Consider the following 24,918-nt stretch of genomic DNA (forward strand, 5'->3'; position numbering starts at 1 on the left):
TTCAACTGTATCTACCTCAATTACCTTGTACACCTTCACATCGACTCGGTGCTTGTACCTGTGTGTATATAGCCAAGTTATACTTAGTCATTGTGTAGTAATTAATACTGTTATTACTTTTCTATTATTTCTCTATTTTCTTTCTTTCTGCATTGTCAGGAAGGGCCTGTAAGTAAGCATTTCACTGTTAGGCTACACCTGTTGTTTACGAATGTGACGTAGAAGATTTCATATATAACGAGGAAAGCTGCTAATGCACAACATAGTTTTGAAATTGCACCTTGTGTATTCAAACTTTCAACAGTAAGTTAAAGCCCTGATTGAGTTCCTATAAAAACCACTTTTTTTAACTGAGGTCCGGACCACGGTGTCTTCATTGTTGGCTACAGCCCTACACACACAAAATGTGAAACTTCTACTCAGTCCAATTCTAGGGCCACTACTGTCACCTGCAACCAAAAGTTGACAAATATACACATTTGTACATGTGTACACACACACACGACAGATTTATTTCTCTGTCTGTTTTGCAGTGACAGCAGTGGAGAAATTCTCAACAACAACTGTGTGATGGAATACCACCGGACCACAGGAACCCTGAGTGCTCACTTCAGGAACATGGTGAGTTAGGACAAATAAACACCAACATGCTTTAAAAAAAAAATACAATTATGTCAAACGTGTACTTGCGTATTAACCCTTTACACTGTTGGGAATTGGCCTACATGCATAGTGCTAAATTGAAATGTTTCTTACAGAAGAAATATGAAAAGCATATGCATAAGCTTGGTAGCAATTGAAAGGGAACCGTTGGGATATTATGGGAGCATTATTAGACCAAAGTTGAGGATACAACAGTTCACCTAACACAAGACTGAATTCAAACATTACACAGTTGATTTTATGTGCATTTTATATTGACTGTACTTTTCGCTGTATTTGTTGATAATGAAATCTGAAAATGCATGCAGTAACATAAGAATATTTCTGCAAAATATGTGGTAGGTGCAACATAAGACAAAACAAATGACAAGAAGAGCTCCCCTACCTGCTATTGAGGAACTAGAGCAAGCACAGAGCCCTGCATCACACAATTACTGTTTGCGGGCCATTTTATAAATCGCGATCTGAGGTGTGCATCATTTGAAAGCTTGTTCTATTGCCAACATGACCAGCTAAGTTATAAAATATGATCTTAGTGTTTGGGCTTTCACAGGGCAATTCGGGTAGAAATGAGTCGGGCGTGCGTTCAGGTGGACAAACCGGTTCATTCTGTTCTGAACAACACAGGGTTGTGATGCCATGTCATCTTGTAACTGTACATCAGACATGGTGATCATAAACGTTGAAACTGGATGTATTATGTTATGGAAAGGTGAAGTACACATTTGGACTCACGTGTTTGGCTTGCTTGTATGACATCAAAAGCGGTGTTTAATATAATTCTCAATGTCTCATCTTTCACAATCCATAGTCCTTTTAATTTAGTGTTTCCATCTCCCAGACAACAAATGTGCAAAGGTTGCCCAATTTAGCGGGAGGGAGGGGAGAAAGTTCTTGTTGCGAGCGGTGCTCAAGTTCAGAACAGCTGTCAGTCAAAACCCATAAAGTGCTTTGAAGCTCAGAGCCTAAGTTCTGACTTAACTTAAAGCGTTTTACTGTAAAGCCCCTAAATTGGAAAGCGATGGTAGATCAGTGCCCAAATCTGCCTTTTTCAACCCATATACAGGTACGAGTGTAAAGGGTTGATACGCATGTGTGAATTGGGAATGTGTTTTTTGCATATCCCAACTCCCCCTGAGACACCCTCGGAGAGTGGGGTCACGGCCAGGGTCTGCCATTATCAAAGGCAACCCTGGAGCTATTAGGTTTAAGTGTCTTGCTCAAGGGCACGTCGACAGATTTTTCACCTTGTCAGCTAGGGGATTTGTTACTGGCCCAACACTCTAACCGCTAGGTTCGAATGATTTATTCTTATAAATACAATTACATTACTGATGTATTGTAATTGGATTTAATTGCCATTTTACTCCAAAACCTTTTGTGGTTTTGCCAAATTGTGATATGTACATGTGGTCAAAATGTTGTAGCATTTTTGTAGTTGTGGTCGATAAGCAGAGATTGTGTTGTGGTCTTTCCTGTGCTGTGTAGTCCCTGAAGCGGATCAAACGGTCGGACCGTCGCGGGGCAGAGTCGGTCACAGAGGAGAAGTTCACTGTCATGTTTGAGTCTCAGTTCAGCGTGGGGGGCAACGAGCTGGTGTTCCACGTCAAGGTTACAGGAAAATCCACTTCCAGAAACACCAGGGCCCAGTTTGTCATAACATTTCATCCAAATCAAAATAATCCTGTGTTGTGTTAAATTCTGTGTGGTCCCGCCATTTTTGGGGGATGCAGTTTAAGACAAAGGGAAGCAAATCTCTAACATACCTCATAATGCTATTACAAAGATCATGTTATATGATATTTGGTTGAAATATTGTCTGTGTCCTTAAATGAAAGGGGAACACAATTTAATGGGGCAACAGGATTGAGACAACACAGGATCATTTTGATCAGATTTGATGTCTTTCATTTAATTGACATCCTTTCTGTAGTGAATTTTGAGTAGGATGACTTAAATTAGTGTAATTAATGCAGTCAGTGTAACTATTTTACATTTTTTCCCAGACATTATCTCTCCCCGTGGTGGTGATAGTTCACGGTAGTCAAGACAACAACGCCACGGCAACGGTCCTGTGGGACAACGCTTTTGCAGAGCCGGTGAGTTTATTGGCCTTTACTGGAAGACACTTTGCATACACCCCTTTTGCACATCTCTTATCTGCCACTGTAGTTTATCTAAGAGTTGGAAAAGCTCGGAACAACTCCTGTATATATCAATCTTATCTCTTTTTTTCTCTTTCCCTGATTTCACCCCCCCCCCTTTTTTTTTTTTTGCTGTTCCAACCCTCTCTTCCTCTCCCTCTCATACACACACACTCTGCTTTCATCCTCCATCCCCCCTCCCCCAGGGCAGGGTGCCATTCATAGTTCCTGACAAGGTGCTGTGGCCCCAGCTGTGTGAAGCCCTAGACATGAAATACAAGGCAGAGATGCACAGTGCCCGTGGCCTCTGCGACGACAACCTGATCTTCCTGGCCCAGAAGGCATTCAGCAGCGCCAGCATAAACCCAGAAGACTACCGCAACATGACCATGTCCTGGGCCCAGTTCAACCGGGTACGACCGTTTTTGATTTGACTTTTAGATTGTTTTACCACTGCACTGACTTACTACCGCAACATGACCATGTCTTTGGCCCAGTTCAACCAGGTATGACCTTTTTTTTCTAACGACTACTTTTTATTGACTGCCTACACAACCTGACCATGTCCTGGCCCCAGTTCAAACAAGTTCAACCGTTTCACCACTGACTCCTACTGCGACATGACCATTAAACCACTGGAATAGGGATGTTTCCACACAGACTTCAAGCTGGAATCCGATGACGAAACAGCCACGTCCGTTTGCAGTATTACAACAAAAGTAATTTTACTGCAAACAACAGTTCCCCCCCCCCCCCCCCCGGACTTCATTGCACACACGTTTAAAGAGCACTATGTATTGTAATTTATTTGACCATTCTCAACAACGCTCCTCAGCTCGGCAACAATAACAATGGTGGTGGGGCGGCCAGTGGCACTGTTTCACCCTATTGCGGATTCCATCTTTAAGACTTTAACAGCAATACCTGTGTCAAAATAGTATTTGTAATAGAAAGAAAATCAAACCTGGTTCACAATACCATTGGTTATCTATGCTATCCACAGGAGAGCTTGCCTGGAAGGAACTTCACTTTCTGGCAGTGGTTTGACGGAGTCATGGAGCTCATGAAGAAACACCTGAAGCCCCACTGGAATGACGGGTGAGAGAGGAGTGGTTCAATTCAGAGCTTTTCCATTAGTGGCTGTGTGGCCAAGTTCTCTGGACGCTTCTTCCCAATAGCTTAACACGCTCATGCGGCATTATCTACTTTACACAACAACAAGAAGTACGTTCCTGCTGCTCGCTCTGCTACTGCTTTCCCCTCCTTCCTGTTCTCACTCGCCCCAGACGTGATCTGCCGTTTTTGTCTGGTGTGCAAACTTTGACAGACTTTAACTGTAAAGTGCCTTTCTTTGTCGTAAGCTGTCTGTAATAAACGACAATCGAATTTACCCCACACACATTGTGACATCTGTGGGACGGGGCGGTTAAATTCGCTCGTGCAGCCTCAGCCTTTCCATTAACCCTGTTATTAGACAATTGTTGATGAAAGGAAGGTGTTGAATAAGCAGCCTTTTGACCATGCTCTTATTGTGAAAATACGTCTTTAGAATTGTGCAATGAAATAGGGCAACGTGTGTGCTTGTTCTTTTTGTTTTTACATATTGTGTGTGAGTGCTTGCGTGCACGTTAACTTTCATACTGTGTGTGTGCGCGCGTGTACTGCATACGCACGTGTGTATGTTTACGTACTGCGTCTTCGTGTTACGCAGGGCGATCTTGGGCTTTGTGAACAAACAGCAAGCCCAGGATATGCTGATGTCCAAGCCCAACGGGACCTTCCTGCTCCGCTTCAGTGACTCTGAGATCGGGGGCATCACCATCGCCTGGGTGGCAGAGAACCCTAACAAAGCAGGTACTCTACTGCCCACCTAGGAGTAAGCAGAGCGTTTTCAGACCAAAACGTGAGCCCATGCATGGCTGTCCACATCGTGTGAGGGGGTGTAGGTAATTGAGGCAGGAAAAACGTTGCCGATTTTATTCAGTTGGTTGACAAACGGCTAACATAACGTAGATGCATATGATCTTAATATGTAACTTGATGTAAACATTTTTAGCTGTAAAACTGCTGGAGCAATATGTAGAAATAGCTCTACCATTTCCTGGTTTCTAAAATGTAAACTGGATTCTTAGTTTATGTGACAAAATAAGCAGTACCTGACCTTTTCTCTTCCGGGGACCACCAAATTACCTTCAGAAGCTCTTGAGGAACCACCATTTGCGTAGTCAGGGATATAAAAAAAAACATCTTGCCGGTAAAATTTGGTCCAGTTTAGCAGTGAATGTAACAAATTGAAGGCTTGTTTTTATTGTTATTATTATAAACAATTTGTGTTGTGAAAACCACCTGCAGTAACCAGGTTGAAAACCACTGTAGAGAATCATTCTACCATCAAAACCGTTTAGAAATATGTTTTCAATAACCAAAGATATACAGTACCAGTCAAGTTTGGACACACCTACTCATTCAAGGGTTTTTCTTTATTTTGACAATTTTCCAAGTTGTAGAATAATAGTGAAAACATAAACTATGAATTAACACATATGGAATCATGTAGTAACCAAAAAAGTGTTAAACAATTCAAAATATATTTTTGTTTCTTCAAAGTAGCCACCCTTTGCCTTGAGGAGAGCTTTGCACACTCTTGGCATTCTCTCAACCAGCTTCACCTGGAATGCTTTTCCAACAGTCTTGAAGGAGTTCTCACATATGCTGAGCACTTGTTGGCTGCTTTTCCTTCACTCTGCAGTCCAACTCATCCCAAACCATCTCGATTGGGTTGAGTTTGGGTGATTGCGGAGGCCAGTTCATCTGATGCAGCACTCATAGATGCACTATTGTAAAGTGGTTGTTCCACTGGATATTATAAGGTGAATACACCAATCTGTAAGTCGCTCTGGATAAGAGCGTCTGCTAAATGACTTAAATGTAAATGTAAATAGCCCTTACACAGCCTGGAGGTGTGTTGGGCCATTGTCCTGTTGAAAAACAAATTATAGTCCCACTAAGCGCAAACCAGATGGGATGGCGTATTGCTGCAGAATGCTGTGGTAGCCATGCTGGTTAAGTGTGCCTTGAATTCTAAATAAATCACTGTCACCAGCAAAGCACTCCCACACCACCACCTCCATGCTTTACGGTGGCAACTACACATGCGGAGATCATCCGTTCACCTACTCTGTGTCTCACAAAGACAAAAGCAATTGAAACCAAAAATCCAAAATTTGGACTCATCAGACCAAAGGACAGATTTCCACCGGTCTAATGTCCATTGCTCGTGTTTCTTGGTCCAAGCAAGTCGCTTCTTCTTATTGGTGTCCTTTAGTAGTGGTTTCTTTGCAGCAGTTTGACCATGAAGGCCTGATTCACACAGTCTCCTGTGAACAGTTGATGTTGATGTGTCTGTTACTTGAACTCTGTGAAGCATTTATTTGGGCTGCAATTTCTGAGGCTGGTAACTCTAATGAACTTGTCCTTTGCAGCAGAAGTAACTCTGGGTCTTCCTTTCCTGTGGCGGTCGTCATGAGAGCCAGTTTCTTCATCAGTGCTTTATGGTTTTTGCAACTGCACTTGAAGAAACTTTCAAAGTTGTTGAAATTTTCCTTGTTGACTGATCATGTCTTAAAATAATGTACTGTCGTTTCTCTTTGCTTATTTGAGTTGTTCTTGCCATAATATGGACTTTTTGTTAAAAGACCATCTACTGTATACCACCCCTACCTTGTCACAACACAACTGATTGGCTCAAACACATTAAGAAGGAAATAAATTCCACAAATGTACTTTTAACATGGCACACCTGTTAATTAAAACGCATTCCAGGTGACTACCTCATGAAGCTGGTTGAGAGAATGCCAAGAGTGTGCAAAGCTGTCAAGGCAAAGGGTGGCTACTTAGAAGAATCTCAAATATAAAATATATTTTGATTTAACACATTTGGTTACTACATGAATCCATATGTGTTATTTCATAGTGTTGATGTCTTCACTGTCGGGTCGTACACAAAACTACATAATGGACTTTTTAGATGTTCTCTGTCTCCTTAGTCCAGGTCTCTCCCTCAAAAAAATGTGACGTCAATGAGCCTAATCTGGCTAAATTGAGGTTGAAAGGATGTTTTTCTATGATCTTGTTCTCCAGGGGAGAGGCTGGTGTGGAACCTCATGCCGTACACCACCAAAGACTTTTCTATCCGCTCACTAGCCGACCGCATCAGTGACCTCAACCACCTCATGTTCCTCTATCCCGACCGGCCCAAAGACGAGGTGTTCTCCAAGTACTACACCCCTCCCCTCTGTACGTACCCTCCTCATCCTTCACCTTAAACTTACATATTTTTTCTTAAATAAGTTATCTCAAATTTGGCTCTGTTCTCATTTTCTCTCAGCAAAAGCAGTGGATGGCTACGTCAAACCACAGATCAAGCAGGTTGTTCCAGAGTACGTATACTGTCATGCATATAACAATTTTTTACTATTTCTAAACCCACACACTGAACTGATAATACCCAATTCCAAATCTGGCGCTAGCCTCTACCCTATCATATGGTGATTTGTAATTGGGCAATTGTGTGAAAATTACTTTGCTTTGTTTCTCTTTTGGTTTATGATAAAGACTCATGAAGCATTTCTAAGTTATATTCTTCAATAATCAATGGGTAAATACCCCAAATATATAAATAGCTTCCCAAATCCCAGACTGTAGCTTTAATGTGATTGTACTTCCTGTCCTCCCTGTAGATTCACTACTCCCAACCCTGAGCCGTCCAGTGGGAACCCCACCTACATGGACCAGGCACCCTCCCCGTCAGTGGCTCACCCCATCAACTTTGCAATTTTCCCTCCCATGTAAGTACACTACAGATGGGAATGTATCAATGTACAGCAGTGACTAGTCATTAGATTACATGCAGTTCCCTCTAAGCTGCGTGCGTGCCCGGCTGCCCACCTCCCCCTCGACTGTCGCGCAGAAGAAATACCAGCCCACGCACAGATGCACAAGATTACTCCGTTAGTTTACACTATATATTTATATCAGCATTTTTCTCTAATATGGGACTTGTGATTGAATCAACATATCACCAACTCTTTGAAAGCAACAAACTAAACAAATCTAACTTTGCAAGATTGAGTCAAGGATTTTGTTGTAGGTAGAGCGCACTAGAGGAGAGTTCTGGCAGGTAGCCTACGAGCGGTATTTTTCTTTATCCCACCATCGCGAGAGGGTGCGCTTATCAGATCAAAGTGCAGAGTCGCGTGTGCACATTTGTTGACATTTGCAAGTTATTAGCCCATATATCTATAGATGTATATCTGTAGATATATTTATAGGTGTGTATGTATAATTAAAAACTACAAATTATGTTTTAAGTAGGAATTGGTTTGAAGCCGAAGAATAAAATAAATTCACATGAGCACCCAATGCGTATTTCACTCATGCGCTACCAAGGTTTTCCAGCACACAGCTTTGACCTACTACAGTAGCTATGTTGGTCTATTTTACTTCCAACAATGTGTAGGCAGGTTGCTTAGGATTCAAACATTCTCAAACAGCCTAATTCATACTCTTCAGCGGCATGATGGACTTTACAGTGACCTGCTATTAAAATCATGTTTATCATTAGGCTATAGTAAGTCAAATTTGTGTGCAACAAAACCTTGGTAGCGCATGGGTGAAGTACGCATGTGAATTTTCTTTATTTTTCGGGTTCAGACCAATGCCTACTTCTCATTTAAAGGTTTGTTTTTTGTTTTTCATTTCCTTACTTTTTACACCGCAAGTTGTTTATGCAACATTATTTTACAACATTTATAATACACCACAAAACATTGACAAATGTCAACAGAAATAATGTAGTTATTAGTATTTCTTTAATATTAACAGCTTTTTCCAGAGGGAAGCAAAAAAACATAAACCTATATGGACTAAACTGGGAAACATTTCCCTGATCTCTTAACAAAACAATCGAGCAAGCTCCTGGAAAATACACAAATAATCAACATGTAGCCTACCCATTAACTATTTACATTATTGACTGTCAAATTAGTTGGCTCAGAGAGCAAGGCATGAAGTGGCATAAACTGCTCGGTGTTCTGCGCCAGCAGAGGGCCTGTGCTACTTCTCCCCCTGACATCCTAGTCCTCCACCTCGGTGGAAACGACGTGGGATACACCCACGGAGGCGGCAGATGTGCGGATTTAGAGGTGATCATCCGATTTGTTTCCCGGGACAAGTAGTGGTACGTGGGTAAAATCACTGGGGAAGCCAAGCCAGGGGCTTATTACAACCTGTGTTGTGATAATTGCGTTGTTTGCTCTAACCTGTGAATTCATATGCCACTGGGATATATAGGCCTAAGGCCGAGACCATAAGAAGACAAGTCACACAGTGGCAGAATAAATTCAGCCACACGTTTGTTTCATCACAAAGCCAGAAAGCAACATTTGTCCGGTGAAGTCTACAAAGAACATTGCATTTAACAAACAGTTACTTGACTTACAACATGGTCAAGCAAGTTCATTTAATAAATTTGGGTATGTCATTTTAGGCGAAAATTGAAAAAAAGGGGATAAGAGGTTTGCTTCCAACATTTTCAGACCACTAAACAGCTGTTGATTTAGAACCAGAGTTACCACAAGTTGCAAAGAAAACAGGAGCCGCCTCCACTATTCCAGCACCATTTCAACATCAAATCACCTATGCTTAGTCTAATACAGTGACAACTTAGAAATACCAAAGATGTTTTTGTCCAATCAACTGTAAGCTAAATATGTTGTGGCTGTACATGGCACTGATTTCTGTGTGTGTTGACTCACTCTACTTGTAGAGGAACGCCAATGCCATCCTCTTTCATGTTGCTGAAACGGTCTATGACTCCATCATATAGTACACACTTTTAGATTTTTTTGTCCTAGGCTACCTGGGTAAATTGCTTGCTCGCTAGCCTAACTTCATTTCATGGGCAACTATGAGCCAGCATGTTAACATTAGCCTACTACATATTGAACTTCAATCATCTAAGGCCAGGCGTACAATGTATGAGTTTATGGCTAGATCAGAATCGCCATTATAATCATTAGCCGGTACGGAGAATTAAGTAAAACCACAAGTCCAAATCCCGATCTTCATCCATGGCTAATTTAGGAAATGAACTATTTTAGCTACTGGAGGACAACGACGCAATGAGATGTTCTGTCAATGACATTTTACTTTTATTGTGATTGGTGTGAAGCCAAATCCAAACTGGCTTCCCTTGACACTTTTTATTATTATTTTTTTTTGGTACTCCAGAACCATTCAAAGTTGAGCTCACTCAGTTTAGCTCAACACTGATTGACTATTATTTTCTTATGAAAGGAGGCCAAATGCTCGCTGGTTTCCCTTGCTATTGAATTAATGCTATGGGGGGTTCTAAGCTGACATATGGAATTGTTTTAAGATGGTCAAACTGTGGATCATTTAGCTATTTGTTCTAGAATTTTAGGAACCCTTTAGGTATAAAACATATTTTGAGGGGATAAAATATTGCATTTGGCTTTCTTCAGCCCATAGAAACACATTGAATTACACATTCATAAATGGCAAAAAAAAGTCTGTCAAAAAAGAAATAATAAGTAACAAGGTTTTGAAGTGTTTGTCCTATATCTAGGAGATATGAGAGCTCAGGATATTATTTTAAAACATATTTAACCCCTTTTGGGTAGGCACAACTGCCTCCACACTTCCATAAATGTTTTATAACCAGTACCGGTTAACTTCAGACGAGTCCCGTGACACTTGTGGGAGTCATAGAGCAAAACATGTGTTCATGAGTCTCCCCTTTCCATAGAGTGGTCATAGTAGTTTTCTTGGCTAAACCGTTCGGACGCTGCAGATGTTTTCTTCTGAAGACCGATTTTTTTTTTTGGGGGGGGGGGATGTCTCATGGTCTGATAAACGCCTCCGTTGCTCGGCCACCTTCCACTGCAGAGGCGGAAGGCAGCCATAGGCAAATGGGGTGGGTTGAGACGCAGCCCATGCAAAAACATATCTCAAGCTTAAATTGACGCATTTTGATGGGGATTTTTTTTGTTACCGTGTGTCAATCGACTCCAGGTGTTTTTAAGAGACCTCTAATAATAGAAAATAAGCACACACCGTGCTTGCGTGTGCGCCCCGGTCAGTCTCTGTGTGTGTTGGGACTGGGAGGAGGGGGTGTCAAAACTATACACGAAAGAGAAATGTCAAAATCCCTCCTCCGAGAGGAGAACTCAGGACCTTTAGATCCCAGGGCAGTGACGTTAACCACTACACTACAAACCCTGACATGAAAGCATTATCTTGACACTATTTAAATGGAAAGTCTGGTGGTGACAGGAAGCTTTCATTGCACAGTGTTTTGTTCGTTCACTCTGTACTGATTTTAAACATTTATTTCTCTGGCTTGGTTAAAAAAAAAATCTAAAACAGTTGCTGTATTGAAACCGGTAACATAGCTAACCAAGTTGGCAAGCGCAATGTTTTATACAGTACATTTTAGTACGTTACAGCCTTATTCTAAAATTGATTAAATAAAAATAAAAAATCCTCATCAATCTACACACAATACCCCATAATGACAAAGCAAAAACAGGTTTTTAGAAATGTTTGCAAATGTATAAAAAATGTAAAACGGTGACTTCCCGAGTGGCGCAGCATTCTAAGGCACTGATCAGTGCTAGACGCGTCACTACAGATCCTGGTTTGATCCCGGGCTGTGTCGGAGCTGGCCGAGACCAGGAAATAATTGGCCCAGCGTCGTCCAGGTTAGGGGAGCGTTTGGCCGGCCGGGATGTGCTTGTCCCATCGCGCTCTAGCAACTACTTCTGGCAGCCGGGCTCATGCATGCTGGCTTCAGTTGCCAGCTGTATGGTGTTTCCTTCCACACATTGGTGCGGCTGGCTTCTGGGTTAAGCGAGCAGTGTGTCAAGAAGGAGTGCGACTTGGCGGGGTCTTGTTTCGGAGGACGCATGGCTCTCGAACTTCACCTCTCCCGAGTCCGCCTGGGAGTTGCAGCGATGGGACAAGACTGTAACTACCAATTGGATATCACAAAATTGGGGAGAAAAGGGGGTAAAAAGTACATAAAAAAAACAAAACATTAATAATTAAATTAAAAAAACATTATTTACATAAGTATTCAGACCATTTGCTATGAGACTCAAAATGTAGCTCCTGTTTCCATTGATCATCCTTGATGTTTCTACAACTTGATTGGAGTCCACCTGTGGTAAATTCAATTGTTTGGACATGATTTGGAAAGGCGCACACACCTGTCTATATAAGGTCCCACAGTTGACAGTGCATGTCAGAGCAAAAACCAAGCCATGTGGTCAAAGGACTTGTCCGTAGAGCTCCGAGACAATATTGTGTCAAGGTACAGATCTGGGAAAGGGTACTGAAAAATTGCTGTGGATTTGAATGTCCCCAAGAACACACTGGCTTCCATCATTCTGAAATGGAAGAAGTTTGGAACCACCAAGGGACTTCGTGGAGCTGGCCGCCGAGCCAAACTGAGCAATTGGGGGGGGGGGGGCATTGGTCAGGGAGGTGACCAAGAACCCGATGGTCACTCTGATAGAGCTCCAGTGTTCCTCTGTGGAGATGGGAGAAAGTTCCAGAAGGACAACCATCTCCACAGCACTCCACCTATCAGGCCTTTATGGTAGAGTGGCCAGACAGAAGCCACCCCTCAGTAAAGGCACATGACAGCCCGCTTGGAGTTTGCCAAAAGGCACCTAAAGGACTCTCAGACCATGAGAAACAAGATTATCTGGTTTGATGAAACCAAGATTGAAGTCTTTGGCTTGAATGCCAAGCGTCACGTCTGGAGGAAACCAGGCACCATTCCTACGGTGAAGCATGTTGGCGGCAGCATCATGCTGTGGGGATGTTTTTCAGCGGCAGGGACTGGGAGACTAGTTAGGATTGAGGCAAATATGAACGGTGCAAAGTACAGAGAGATCCTTGACGAAAACCTGCTCCAGAGCGCTCAGGACCTCAGACTGGGGCGACGGTTCACCTTTCAACAGGACAACGACCCTAAGCACACAACCAAGACGACGCAGGAGTGGCTTCGGGACAAGTCTCTGAATGTCCTTGAGTGGCCCAGCCAGAGCCCGGACTTGAACCCGATCAAACATCTCTGGAGAGACTTGAAAATAGATGTGCAGCGACGCTCCCCATTCAACCTGACAGAGCTTGAGAGGATCTGCAGAGAAGAATGGGAGAAACTCCCCAAATACAGGTGTGCCAAGCTTGTAGCGTCATACCCAAGAAGACTCGAGGCTGTAATCGCTGCCAAAGGTGCTTCAACAAAGTACTGAGTAGTGGGCTTGAATACTTATGTAAATGTGATATTTCAGTTTTTGCTTTGTCATTATGGGGTATTGTATGTAGATTGATGAAGGTTAAAAACAATTGAATCAATTTCAGAATAAGGCTGTAATGTGGAAGAAGTCAATGTTTTTGAATACTTTCCGATTGCACTGTAAATGGCTATTTCCATGTGCAAATGTTATGGAATGCATTTGCTCCATTTGGTTTTACTAGTAGACCACTCTGATAGGCCTACATTATGCTCAAATAGCCACAGTAGCCTATTTGGCCACTATATAAAACTAATCTCGGTGTTTACGGTAAAGACACGCTGGAAGTTTCTCACAATGTTGAAGTTTCTGCTCACAGGACCTGAAATTGACTTTGAGCTGATTATTGTAAATGTAGTATTTCACATTTTGGATGATTTTATATCTATATTTGGCTCCAAGTATGTGTGTGTGTATGTATGTGTGTGTGTGTATGTATATATATGTGTGTGTGTGTGTGTGTATACATATATACATATACATACATACATACATACATACATACATACATACATACATACATACACGCACATACACGCACACACACACACAACCAGTCAAAAGTTTGGACACACCTACTCACTCAAGGGTTTTTCTTTATTTGTACCATTTTTTTACACTGTAGAATAATAGTGAAGACCTCAACTATGAAATAACACATATGGAATCATGTATTAACCCAAAAAGTGTTAAACAAATCGAAATATATTTTAGGTTCTTCAAAGTAGCCACCCTTTGCCTTGATTAAAGCTTTGCACACTCTTGACATTCTCTCAATCAGTTTCACCTGGAATGCTTTTCCAACAGTGTTGAAGGAGTTCCCACATATGCTGAGCACTTGTTGGCTGCTTTTCCTTCACTTTGCGTTCCAGCTCATCCCAAACCATTGCAATTGGATTGAGGTGGGGTGATTGTGGAGGCCAGGTCATCTGAAGCTGGTTGAGAGAATTCCAAGAGTGTGCAAAGCTGTCAAGGCAAAGGGTGGCTACTTTGAAGCATCACACAGAAACGCCAATATAAACCGTTATATTCTCTCTTGAAATCGGAAAAAGTCCAATGGGAATCAAAATCCCTTCCCTTGGCTTTCAAGGCTAGCACACTACAAACTGTACCAGAAGCCCAGTCAATGCTTGCTTAGTCACGGGTTTCCTAATATGGTCATTTTCGGAAGGTCGCAACAAACGAAGCATTGCAGATTGAAATGCCCTTAAAAGAGCTGACGTGATTTCTAGGGCTGGGAATTGCCAGGGACTTAACAATAAAATATTATCAAGGTGCTTCGGTGCTGATACGATATGTTTTAGAGATTCTATATGTATCACGATTCTATATGTATTGTGATTCAATACTGCAATTTTTATGAGTCGATGTTCCAAACATTTCTCACTGTATGTCTGCTGCAGTGGGACAATGGAGAGCCATGACAAAACCACGTTTTAATCAGTCTTGGAGATACAGTAATGGGTTAAACTTGTTGGCTCGCCTTTTTTAAAAAGAAGAGAGCGAGATATAATGATGAGAAATACTGCCTAGTAAATCAATACTTGGAGTCACAGTATCTATATAAAATAGGAAAACAATTATATTGCGACACAATGCTACCCTCAAATTCAACTCTGGACTTGAAATTGCACTTTTTCATTGTTCCTCTCTAATCAGGGACTGATTTAGATGTGGGACACCAGGTGGGTGCAATTAATTATCAGGGAGAACAGAAAACCATCAGGCTTCGGACCTCGTAGGGTAAGAGTTCAATACCCCTGCCCTACTATATAGATTCTTAACCCCATCACTAATCATTCCTTTTCTCTACATGTCCGGCTTTTGGTACAGATATTCTATCAGATATCACACAACGTTATGCCTTACTGATCGCGGTCTGTATGTCTCCCTTCCCACCCCAGCAGAAGTGACCCCATGATGGACGCAGATGGAGAGTTTGACCTGGAAGACACCATGGATGTGGCCCGACATGTGGAGGAGCTTCTGCGGCGGCCCATGGCCAACCAGTGGGACGGCCAACAGTCCTGAACTTTCACCTTTGACCCCTGACCCTGCACCCCAACAAGAGCAAGCACCCAGAAAACATCCAATGGTTTTGGTTCCATTGGTTTATATTGTCTATTTTTGTCAATTCTCAAAGGTGAAATGTAATATTTGACAGTTCTTGGATTCTTCTCTGATCTTCTAGACGTGGCAATTGATTATTTAAAAGAAATAGCTAATTGTACCTGAAGAAAAAGCACAGTAGAAAAGGTTTGTTTGGAAGTAAGTACTGAGAAAAATGTAGGAATGTGTGTTACTACAATATACAGCAATATTTTTACAAAAATGTTTAGCTATGCTGCTTATGGCCATACTCTAAAAATGTTTAAAGGGCAGGAAGGCCTGCACACTGTTTTTATGCTCCCAATTCACAGCTTTATTGACAACGTTTCGATCCGAACCGGATCTTCGTCAGGTCAAACGAATGGAGTGCTCACATCTGAAAATGTACACATTTCACCTCACATGACCATGACACATGGTGGGTGTGGAAACAATTCAATTAACTTTTTCTCATAGTTAATCAGAGTTACATATGGTCATAAAGTATTATATTCGTACAAATAGGGCTGAGTTAACCTAGGCAACATTTAAAAAAAAAAATGTATGTTGGCAATTGTTGGCATACGGTGGCCATAGATATAATGACAGTGACCTATTTCAAAAACGAACTTGTGTACCTCTAATAATTTAGATCTCAATGAGATGGGCACATGTAGTAGTCTTAGAATATATAATATGTACAAAATGACCAAGTGGTGACCTGGCTGGCAAGACAAGTCAACATTAACATATTTTTGTAACAAAATAGTCTATCAAACTCTTTGTTCATAGCTTTAGGAGACATGGTGGACACGGGGAATCCAATGCAATTCTCTTCTCAGTAATAAATTAACTGTACCCCCCCCCCCCAGTAGCCTTAACATGTTCAATACCCATGTATCTCAGAGAGCTGTTGTGACAAGCCTCCGTGAAACGTGCAGCCACAGTTTCTGTGATCAGGAGTCCTGATATTTCTCTTGTGTTCTATGTTTTCAGAGCTCGTTTCTTTTTTTCCTGCATGGCATAGACCACATATGCACTTGATCAGGTATACCTTTTATTTTATTTTGTATAACACGTGATACACTTCATCTCAATGGCCTTGCCTGTGATGGGTTGATTGAACGTTGTGCATTTGTTCTTAAAGTTACACTGGGTACATCAGCCACATCTGTAATTACTGTCCGGCACGTTATCTAGGAAGGTGCTACGTGGAAGGGATGGTTTAGGAGTGAGAATAGGTAATGTTGTTCTAACAGTCCCGTGCATCATACAGCCAATCCTCTGGGTAACGGCAGGAAGCCTAGTGGTTAGAGCGTTGGGCCAGTAACCGAAAGGTTGCTAGATCGAATCTCCGCTCTGACGAGGTAAAAATCTGTCGTTCTGCCCCTGAGCAAGGCAGTTAACGCACTGTTCCCCCGAGCTCCGAAGACGTGGATGTCGATTAAGTGCGATTTTTAAATGCGGGAGACACATTTCAGTTGAAGTCATTCAGTTGTACAACTGACTAGGTATCCCCCCTTTCCCTGTTTTGAAGTGTTCATCCAGACAGTGCACTTGATTGTACTACAGATCCTGCTTATACAATTGTATTGGGTGATAGGGAGGCTCTTTTTCAGGGAAAGGTACCTTTACTCTTTTCAGGTTGGTATTGTCAAAGAGAGGCGCTTTAGTCAAAGTACACCGCATTTCTTTAAATGCTCAGTGCTGCATTTGTTTCTAAAGGTTTGGAATGTAACAATTAAATGATTTGAATCTTGCGTCTACACACCGTTAAATTCAAAATCAACATAACAAAATTGCCATTCAGAATGAATGAAAATGTTTGAAGTAGATTCCACCGTTGAGTATTTGATATACGATAGTACAGTATTTTGACCCTTTGCATCCTCAAAATGGGGCCCTTGGTTTGAAATGCCATGTGCTGTGTACATTCTGCCTCCCATTACATGCGTAATACATGTACAGCATCTTCTGCCTTTGAATGTCACATTTACTAGCCTTAATTCAAACTCCTCTTGCTTCTTATTACACTGAACTAGTTTCACTTAGTGCAGTTTATTTTTCTAAACAAATTAACTGGTAACTAGTAACTTAACTATTGAATTGCTACTCAAATTCATTAGACTACATTATAAACTCAGCGATTACCAATGACCCGCTCTCTTTTTGCTTGACTAATTTAGTATGAATTAAAAACAAATCAAAATAATGTACCTTTTGCCCGGATCATACCTTGTTGTTTAAGACGTTAATGTTAAGTGTTACCCATTCACTGAAAATATAAATTTTGAATGGGCTGTGTGATTATGTATTGATATTTTTTTAACTGTATGAAATCATGTTACCTATATTTGCAGGCCCTGTTCCTGACTCTTAGCTACCCACCCTTTATCTCAAGTACCACACAGCTACTACCTTATTTGCCTATTCAGAAGTACTTGCGCAGTATCGTAGCTTCTCTCCTTCTCTTTCTGTGCCTTAAGACACTGACCACGATTGTGAAGTGGCAACACCAATGTCCAGGCAAGAGATTGTATAACCACATCCCTTTAGTATGCTCTTCCTCGCCTTTACAGCACCGCGTTCAGGGCATGGGCAACGTTGTGGAGTGTAGATTAACAAAATACAGTGCCTTGCAAAAGTATTTATCCCCCTTGGCGTTTTTCCTATTTTGTTGCATTACAACCTGTGTTTTAAATTGATATTTATTTGAATTTCATGGTATGGACATTCACAAAAGTCCAAATTGGTGAATTGAAATAAAAAAAATACTTTATAAAAAAAAAAACGGAAAAGTGATGCGTCCATATATATATTTGCTATGAAGCCCCTAAATAAAATCTGATGCAACCAATTACCCTCAGAAGTCACATAATTAGTTAGATTGCACACAGGTGGACTTTATTTAAGTGTCACATGATCTTAGTGTGTGTATATATACACCTGTTCTGAAAGGCTCCAGAGTCTGCAACACCACTAAGCAAGGGGCACCAGCAAGCAAGCGGCACCATAAAAACCAAAGAGCTCTCCAAACAGGTCAAGGACAAAGTTGTGGAGAAGTACAGATCCGGTTCGGTTAGAAAAAAATATCATAAACTTTGAACATCCCGCGGAGCACCATTTCAATCCGTTATTAAAAAATGGAAATAATATGGCACTACAACAAACCTGCCAAGAGAGGTCCACCCACCAAAACTCACAGACCAGGCAAGGAGGGCATTAATCAGAGAGGCTTCAAAGATAACCCTGAAGGAGCTGCAAAGCTCCACAGCAGATATTCGAGTATCTGTCCATAGGACCGCTTTAAACCGTACACTCCACAGAACTGGGCTTTACGGAAGAGTGGCCAGAAAAATAAGAAAACATGTTTGGTGTTCGCCAAAAGGCCTTTTAGGAAACTCTCCAAACATATGGAAGAAGGTACTCTGGTCAGATGAGATTAAAATTGAGATTTTTGGCCATTAAGAAAAATGCTATGTCTGACGCACATTCAACACCTCTCATCACCCCGAGAACACCATCCCGACAGTGAAGCATGGTGGGGGGGGGGGGGGTGTATATGGCCAATATACCACAGCTAAGCGCTGTTCTTATGTACGACGCAACGCGGAGTGCCTGGATACAGCCCTTAGCCTTGGTATATTGGCCATATACCACAAACCCCCGAGGTGCCTTATTGCTTTTATAAACTGGTTACCAATGTAATTACTTGTGGTATACGGTCTAATATACCACGGCTGTCTGCTATCAGCATTCAGGGCTCAAACCACCCAGTTTATAATAAGGAATCACATGAACTCTGTTGACATTTCTGTCTGTGACGTTCCACGTTTGCCTACTGAACGTAGCCCAGGTTTAGCCCCTTATTACCCTCCCCATTATTACCCTTCCCATCGATCATAATTCACTACGATGCGGCTAGTCTCAGGAAAAGATACTTTGATGTAGGGTTCATCCCAGAGATTTCGAGGTGACCACACCTTAGGCAGAGAAGAAACAGTGCCTACCTGTCTAAATTTACTGCATATATTCAAAGCTAGCTATTTTCTTGTGCTATTTTACCACCATAAATGCTATTTTACTACCAATATGTGGCATGCAAATTTGTATGTGAATTAAAGTTTACTAACAAATGTAAAATGGGCAGAGTGGATATGAGCTTTTCCACTCACAACACCATTTGTTTTGTTGCTTTGCTTAAGTCTATTTTCTCAGCATTTGTTTTTTCTTGTTCAAGTCGAGACATATATGGGAAAGTACTGTACAAATTGTCCTTTTTACTTGTAGTTCACCTGTATTTCTTAACTGTGTGGGTTTTAGTCTTGAATATATGGGTTGTATTACACAAAGCAGAACCAAGAAGTCAGAAAGCTAACTTTGATTAACAAAGAAATAACCAGTAAATAGTTAAGGTAAATTTCACTATGGGTTCTTGAAAATCATTGCCGTTATACCATACCTTTTGAAAAAAGAGATTAAATACTTTCAATGGAGAAACATTATTTTTAAGTCTTTGCTTCATCTGTTTCTGGGAAACCAGGTGCATGGAATAAACTGTATACAGTATAAAATGAAAAACTCCAGCACAAAATTTAGAATACTCCACAAGATATACCTTGAAGTTCAGTTGATGAACATTGACCCTGCTTTGTGAAATAGATTTTAATCTGTCCTGTGTTTTTACCTTGTTTGCTTATAAATATAGTATAGTGCCCTGAGTTTTTCCCATGTAACAAGACCAGGAAAAATTCTGGGCCCTACATTGAAGTTGGGGAAGGAGCCAGAAATAAAAGTTTTATAAATAATTTTAAATCAAGTTTGAGTGACAATTTTGTGTGTGAATATAAAATGTTTTAAATAAGGGATGTAGTTAACTAAACTCAACGATGGAGTTGAGCGGCGACTAGTGTCGGCGGACTGGATCTCGGTCACATGAAATTATCAAAAACTGATTTCAGCACCCAAAGAATAGCCATTAATTACACAGAACAGTATTGTGTGTAATTGCAGGCTATTCTTTGGGTGCTGAAATCAGTATTTTTTTAAATAAAAACGGAGCTCTAGTCTGCCTACACTAGTCGCCGCTCAACTTCATTGTAATTCATGGAGTTGAATCAGCTATAAGGCACGACGCAAAGCAACCAGATCAACTCGTATAACCCTTTTCATAAGTGCAAGTGAAACTATGATTCTGAACTGAGCAGGCCTTGCGGTGCACTGTTCTGTAAACCACATTGTGTATGTATTTATGTCAAATGTATTTGTTGTGAGAGCAAAATTGCAAGATTGTTGTAGTACTTTTATTGCATCAAATGGTTGTTTTATGCAACAGAATAAGGGGTTGTTTGAGTGCTCATCTGTGTGTGTTCTACTGAGGATGGGCCTCTGAGATTTACGATGTCTTTGGGTGATAACTCATACTCTGGAATGCGGAAATGTTTATTTTCTATAGGGTACCAAGGAGAGATGACCCCAGGGCTAGACCTTGGTCTCTCCACAAAGAGAACTGTTTTTACAGCAGATACTGTCTGCTGTGAATTATAATTATCTTTCATACAAATCTTAACCTTGTGACCCATTCCATACATCTCCTGCTCATCGTGTTGACTGAAAGAGGTGAATCTTGGCTATAACAGACCTTTGTACTTAGGTCTCGGGGCTCTTAAAGAAACATCTGAGGGGGATTCGTCGACCAGCCATCATTATCGTAGAGCACTCAATCGATTCACTTTATATGTGTGTGTTGTATTGACCTGCTCCCTTATTAATAAGTGAATAAAGATTTAGGTTAAGTATAACTCTGACTTGTGTGATAAGTTTGTCTCTCCTCGTTTGCTAGTAAAGAAATTAACCACTTTCTGTACTGGTTTTCATGGCTAATTGGACTTTGGTATAGTCTTTATAATGCAGGGAACATGGCACAGTCCAGAGGTTGAAGTATGTCGCTGTGCTATGAATTGTTTTCTTGTATCTGAAACAACCGTACTAAAATATTCTGAAACACTTTATACCTATATAACCATATAACCCTTATGTCTATGTAACTACAGTAACACCTTGCTATGTAATGAAATGGTACATGAGTTTGTGTCTGCGAGAATGTTTGGAGACGCAGGTTATCTGCTCCACAGTGACAGCCTTCGTCTCCAAAGATTTCCTTTCAGTTCCTCTTTTTTGCAGTTAACATTCACACAGATGGAAGCGTTCCATTTCTGCTTTCCATAGTATCATTTCTTCTCTCTGTTTATTTTTTTTTTAAATTTTGAGTGTGTTACTCTTATTTTAAAATTGACAATGACATTGTCCCTGCCAGGACACCAATGTCAATAAACCGTAAATGTGATCTTTCTGAACAGATGAGTTTGAACTCCCCACCGAAGACTGTGGAGATTATCATGGCCGGTATATCATCCTCCCCTGACACCTCTCCCCTAAGTCCAGTGCTGTTGCTATGACAATTGTGGTATAAGAGGACAGGGTATTTTCCTGTATAAGAATGGCCAGGTGACAGAGTGGGCTATGGGGGAAGAAGGATTCTGAACACCTAGGAGCTGGAGGGGGTAAACGTGTCTCTGAGGCTAAAAAACACTAAAGATTTCGATATAGCAGTGTACATATGAGAAGAACACCATGATAATGACAAAGATGAAGAGAGTTCAGGAGACAGTTGGAGGAAAATGGCAGACATGAAGTATAGGAATATGGAGGTGAAGGATAGAGAGACCGGTTAAAGTGCCTACTGAAATTATTCACACCCTTGCTGCGCAAGACAGCCCGTGGTTTATGCATGCCACATTTCAGCTTTACGCTGTAAAGGGGTTACGGTGAAAGTAAAGTAAAGTAACTTACTGGCAGCTGTTTTGATTTTGAGTTTGGCAGGCGTCTTAAGGAGTACAGAAGTACCTCATCCACTGATGGCGGGGCTCTGGTGCCATATGGCTTGAACCCCGCCATGGCTGCTTTCAGCTGTATTTGTTATTTAACTGATATGAAGTAGTAAGCAAATCTTATCATGAAACTCAGGTGACTGATTGGAGTGGCAGCAGGTCTTATACCTGGTTGGCATTGCAGTTATTTTGATCCTTCTTGCCCCGTAGACAATGTAAGTCTAGAAGCCTTTGAAGTTGAACCAAAGGGTTAGTACTTGTGAACTTTTGATTAGACCACGCTGAGCAGATAATTACATCCGGTAACAAATTCCGTCTAGTTGGACTTGATCCAACGCTTTTGCACTAAAGCATCCGTACCACAAGTCCACCAGCATTTTCTGATACTCAGATGAACTGCATCACATGCAGAAATGTGTCTGGACAGTTAGTTCACAGTGATGAGATGCGTAGTTCTTGAAATTCACACCACTTGCGACGAAAGTTTGAATCCTCCGGGGGGTCATTTTTTCTTTGACATGTGGACGTACATTGTGTTGAGAAGGTCGGTGCAGTCATCACCTTAAAAATGAAGATTAAGAATGAATTTCAGAAGGAGCTAGGCCTATGACTTCCTTCAGCCTTCTTCACACTGCTACTAGGGCCTAATAATATCTTAGCATATGAGAGCTGCATGGATGTGTACACTTGCCGACATGTAAGTTATGCCTAAAACATTTTGTGCTTTTTTATAATCATTAACCAAATATTTAGGAAGAGGTCATCATTTCATGGACTCTGAAGGAAGACACCACATGGAAAAAGTGGTAAGCAAGTTATGTAAAATAAATTGATTTTCAAAGTCAAATGAATGTATAGGTTTCATGATGCTTGTATCTAAACCAAAGAAGATTGTTTTATACATCAGTTGGTGTCTATAAGCTACAAAATGACTAGATCCTAAACCTATCATAAAAGTGACCCTTGTTGTGTGGGCTAATATAGTCCAAATGTTTGCCTTGGAGTAAGTTGAGGCAATGGCCACCATACCCCAAATGTATGTTTTATGCATTTGCAATGTATCATGCATATGAACTCAAGATAGTATATTGAACAAAAATATAAACGCAACATGCAACAATTTCAACGATTTTACTGAGTTACAGTTCATATAAGGAAATCAGTCAATTCAATAAATTCACTAGGACCTAATATATGGATTTCACATGACTGGGAAGCCATGGGTGGGCCTAGGAGGGCACAGGCCCACCCTCTTGGGAGCCAAGCACACCCACTGGGAAGCCAGGCCCAACCAATCAGAATTAGTTTTTCCTAACAAAAGGGCTTTATTACAGACAGGAATACTCCTCAGTTTCATCAGCTGTCCAGGTGGCTGGTCTCAGACGATCCCGCAGGTGAAAAGCCGGATGTGGAGGTCCTGGGCTAGCATGGTTACACGTGGTCTGCGGTTGTGAGGCCAGTTGGACGTACTGCCAAATTCTCTAAAATGACGTTGAAGGCGGCATATGTTAGAGAAATGAACAAATTCTCTGGCAACAGCTCTGGTTGACATTCATGCAGTCAGCATGCCAATTGCACACTCCTTCAAAACTTGTGTTATTGTGTGACAAAACTGCACATTTTAAAGTGGCCTTTTATTGTCCCCAGCACAAGGTGCACCTGTGTAATAATCATGTTTTTTTTATCAGCTTCTTGATATGCCACACCTGTCAGGTGGATGGATTATCTTGGCAAAGGAGAAATGCTCACTAACAGGGATTTAAACAAATGGGTGTACAAAATATGAGAGAAATAAGATTTTTGTGAGTGTGGATAATTTCTGGGATTTTTTATTTCAGCTCATGAAACATGGAAGCAACACTCTACATGTTGCTTTTATATTTTTGTTCAGTGTATAAGACATCACCAAATCTGAACTTTTAGGCCTAAGGCTCACATTTGGGCACAGGTCAGGTAGGCCACTTTTATGTTTACTCAAGCAAAATATATAAAAAATAAACATGAACAAAAAGGGTAGGGCTAAACAATTAACACAATTAAATAATGAATGTACATGAATTAGCTGGAGAAATAAGCAGAACACGAGAATGTAATCAAGCATACTATATACAGGGTCAATCAGTTACAGTACCATCTTAAGTAAAACTCAATCAATCAAATGTATTTATAAAGCCCTTTTTACATCAGCAGATGTCACAAAGTGCTATTCAGAAACCCAGCCTAAAACCCCAAACAGTAAGCAATGCAGATGTAGAAGCACGGTGGCTAGGAAAAGCTCCCTAGAAAGGCAGGAACCTAGGAAGAAACCTAGAGAGGAACCAGGCTCTGAGGGGTGACCCGTCCTCTTCTTGCTGTGCCGGGTGGAGATTATAAGAGTACATGGCCATTTAAGGCCAGATTGTTCTTCAAGATTTTCAAACGTTCATAGATGACCAGCAGATTCAAATAATAATCAGGGTGCAACAGGTCAGTAACTCAGGAGTAAATGTCAGTTGGCTTTTCATAGCTAAGCATTCAGAGGTCAAGACAGCAGGTGCGGTAGAAAGAGAGTCGAAAACAGCAGGTCCGGAACAAGGTAGCAAGCACGTCCGGTGAACAGTTCAGGATTCCCTAGCCACAGGCAGAACAGTGGAAACTGAAGCAGCAGCATGACCAGGTGGACCGGGGACAGCCAGGAGTCGTCAGGCCAGGTTGTTCTGAGGCATGATCCTAGGGCTCAGGTCCTCCAGGAGGGGAGGGAGAGAGAGA

The 24,918-nt window shown here is 41.3% G+C and overlaps 1 protein-coding gene across 4 annotated transcripts in view; it reads left to right on the top strand.

The window, feature by feature from the left end:
- The window catches only part of LOC106579144 (signal transducer and activator of transcription 5B), a 44,333-nt gene extending 24,238 nt beyond the window's left edge, over positions 1–20,095 (top strand). Inside the window, exons 10-20 of one of the 4 annotated variants that reach the window (XR_014381667.1) lie at positions 534–621; positions 2,152–2,274; positions 2,670–2,762; positions 3,014–3,220; positions 3,811–3,905; positions 4,519–4,661; positions 6,948–7,103; positions 7,195–7,246; positions 7,547–7,654; positions 14,852–14,935; positions 15,097–20,095. Coding sequence is in view for 2 of the 4 variants with exons in the window: in XM_014158743.3 (XP_014014218.1) it covers positions 534–621; positions 2,152–2,274; positions 2,670–2,762; positions 3,014–3,220; positions 3,811–3,905; positions 4,519–4,661; positions 6,948–7,103; positions 7,195–7,246; positions 7,547–7,654; positions 15,097–15,223 (1,192 nt within the window). In the remaining 2 variants the exon portion in view is untranslated. The remainder of the gene's footprint in view (positions 1–533; positions 622–2,151; positions 2,275–2,669; positions 2,763–3,013; positions 3,221–3,810; positions 3,906–4,518; positions 4,662–6,947; positions 7,104–7,194; positions 7,247–7,546; positions 7,655–14,851; positions 14,936–15,096) is intronic. The other 3 variants (XR_001322596.3, XM_014158743.3, XM_014158744.3) reach the window with 3 other exon arrangements.
- Positions 20,096–24,918: the final 4,823 nt, after the last annotated feature.

The sequence above is a fragment of the Salmo salar genome, chromosome 19, assembly GCF_965601325.2.
Source record: "Salmo salar chromosome 19, fSalSal1, whole genome shotgun sequence".
Lineage (NCBI taxonomy): Eukaryota > Metazoa > Chordata > Actinopteri > Salmoniformes > Salmonidae > Salmo > Salmo salar.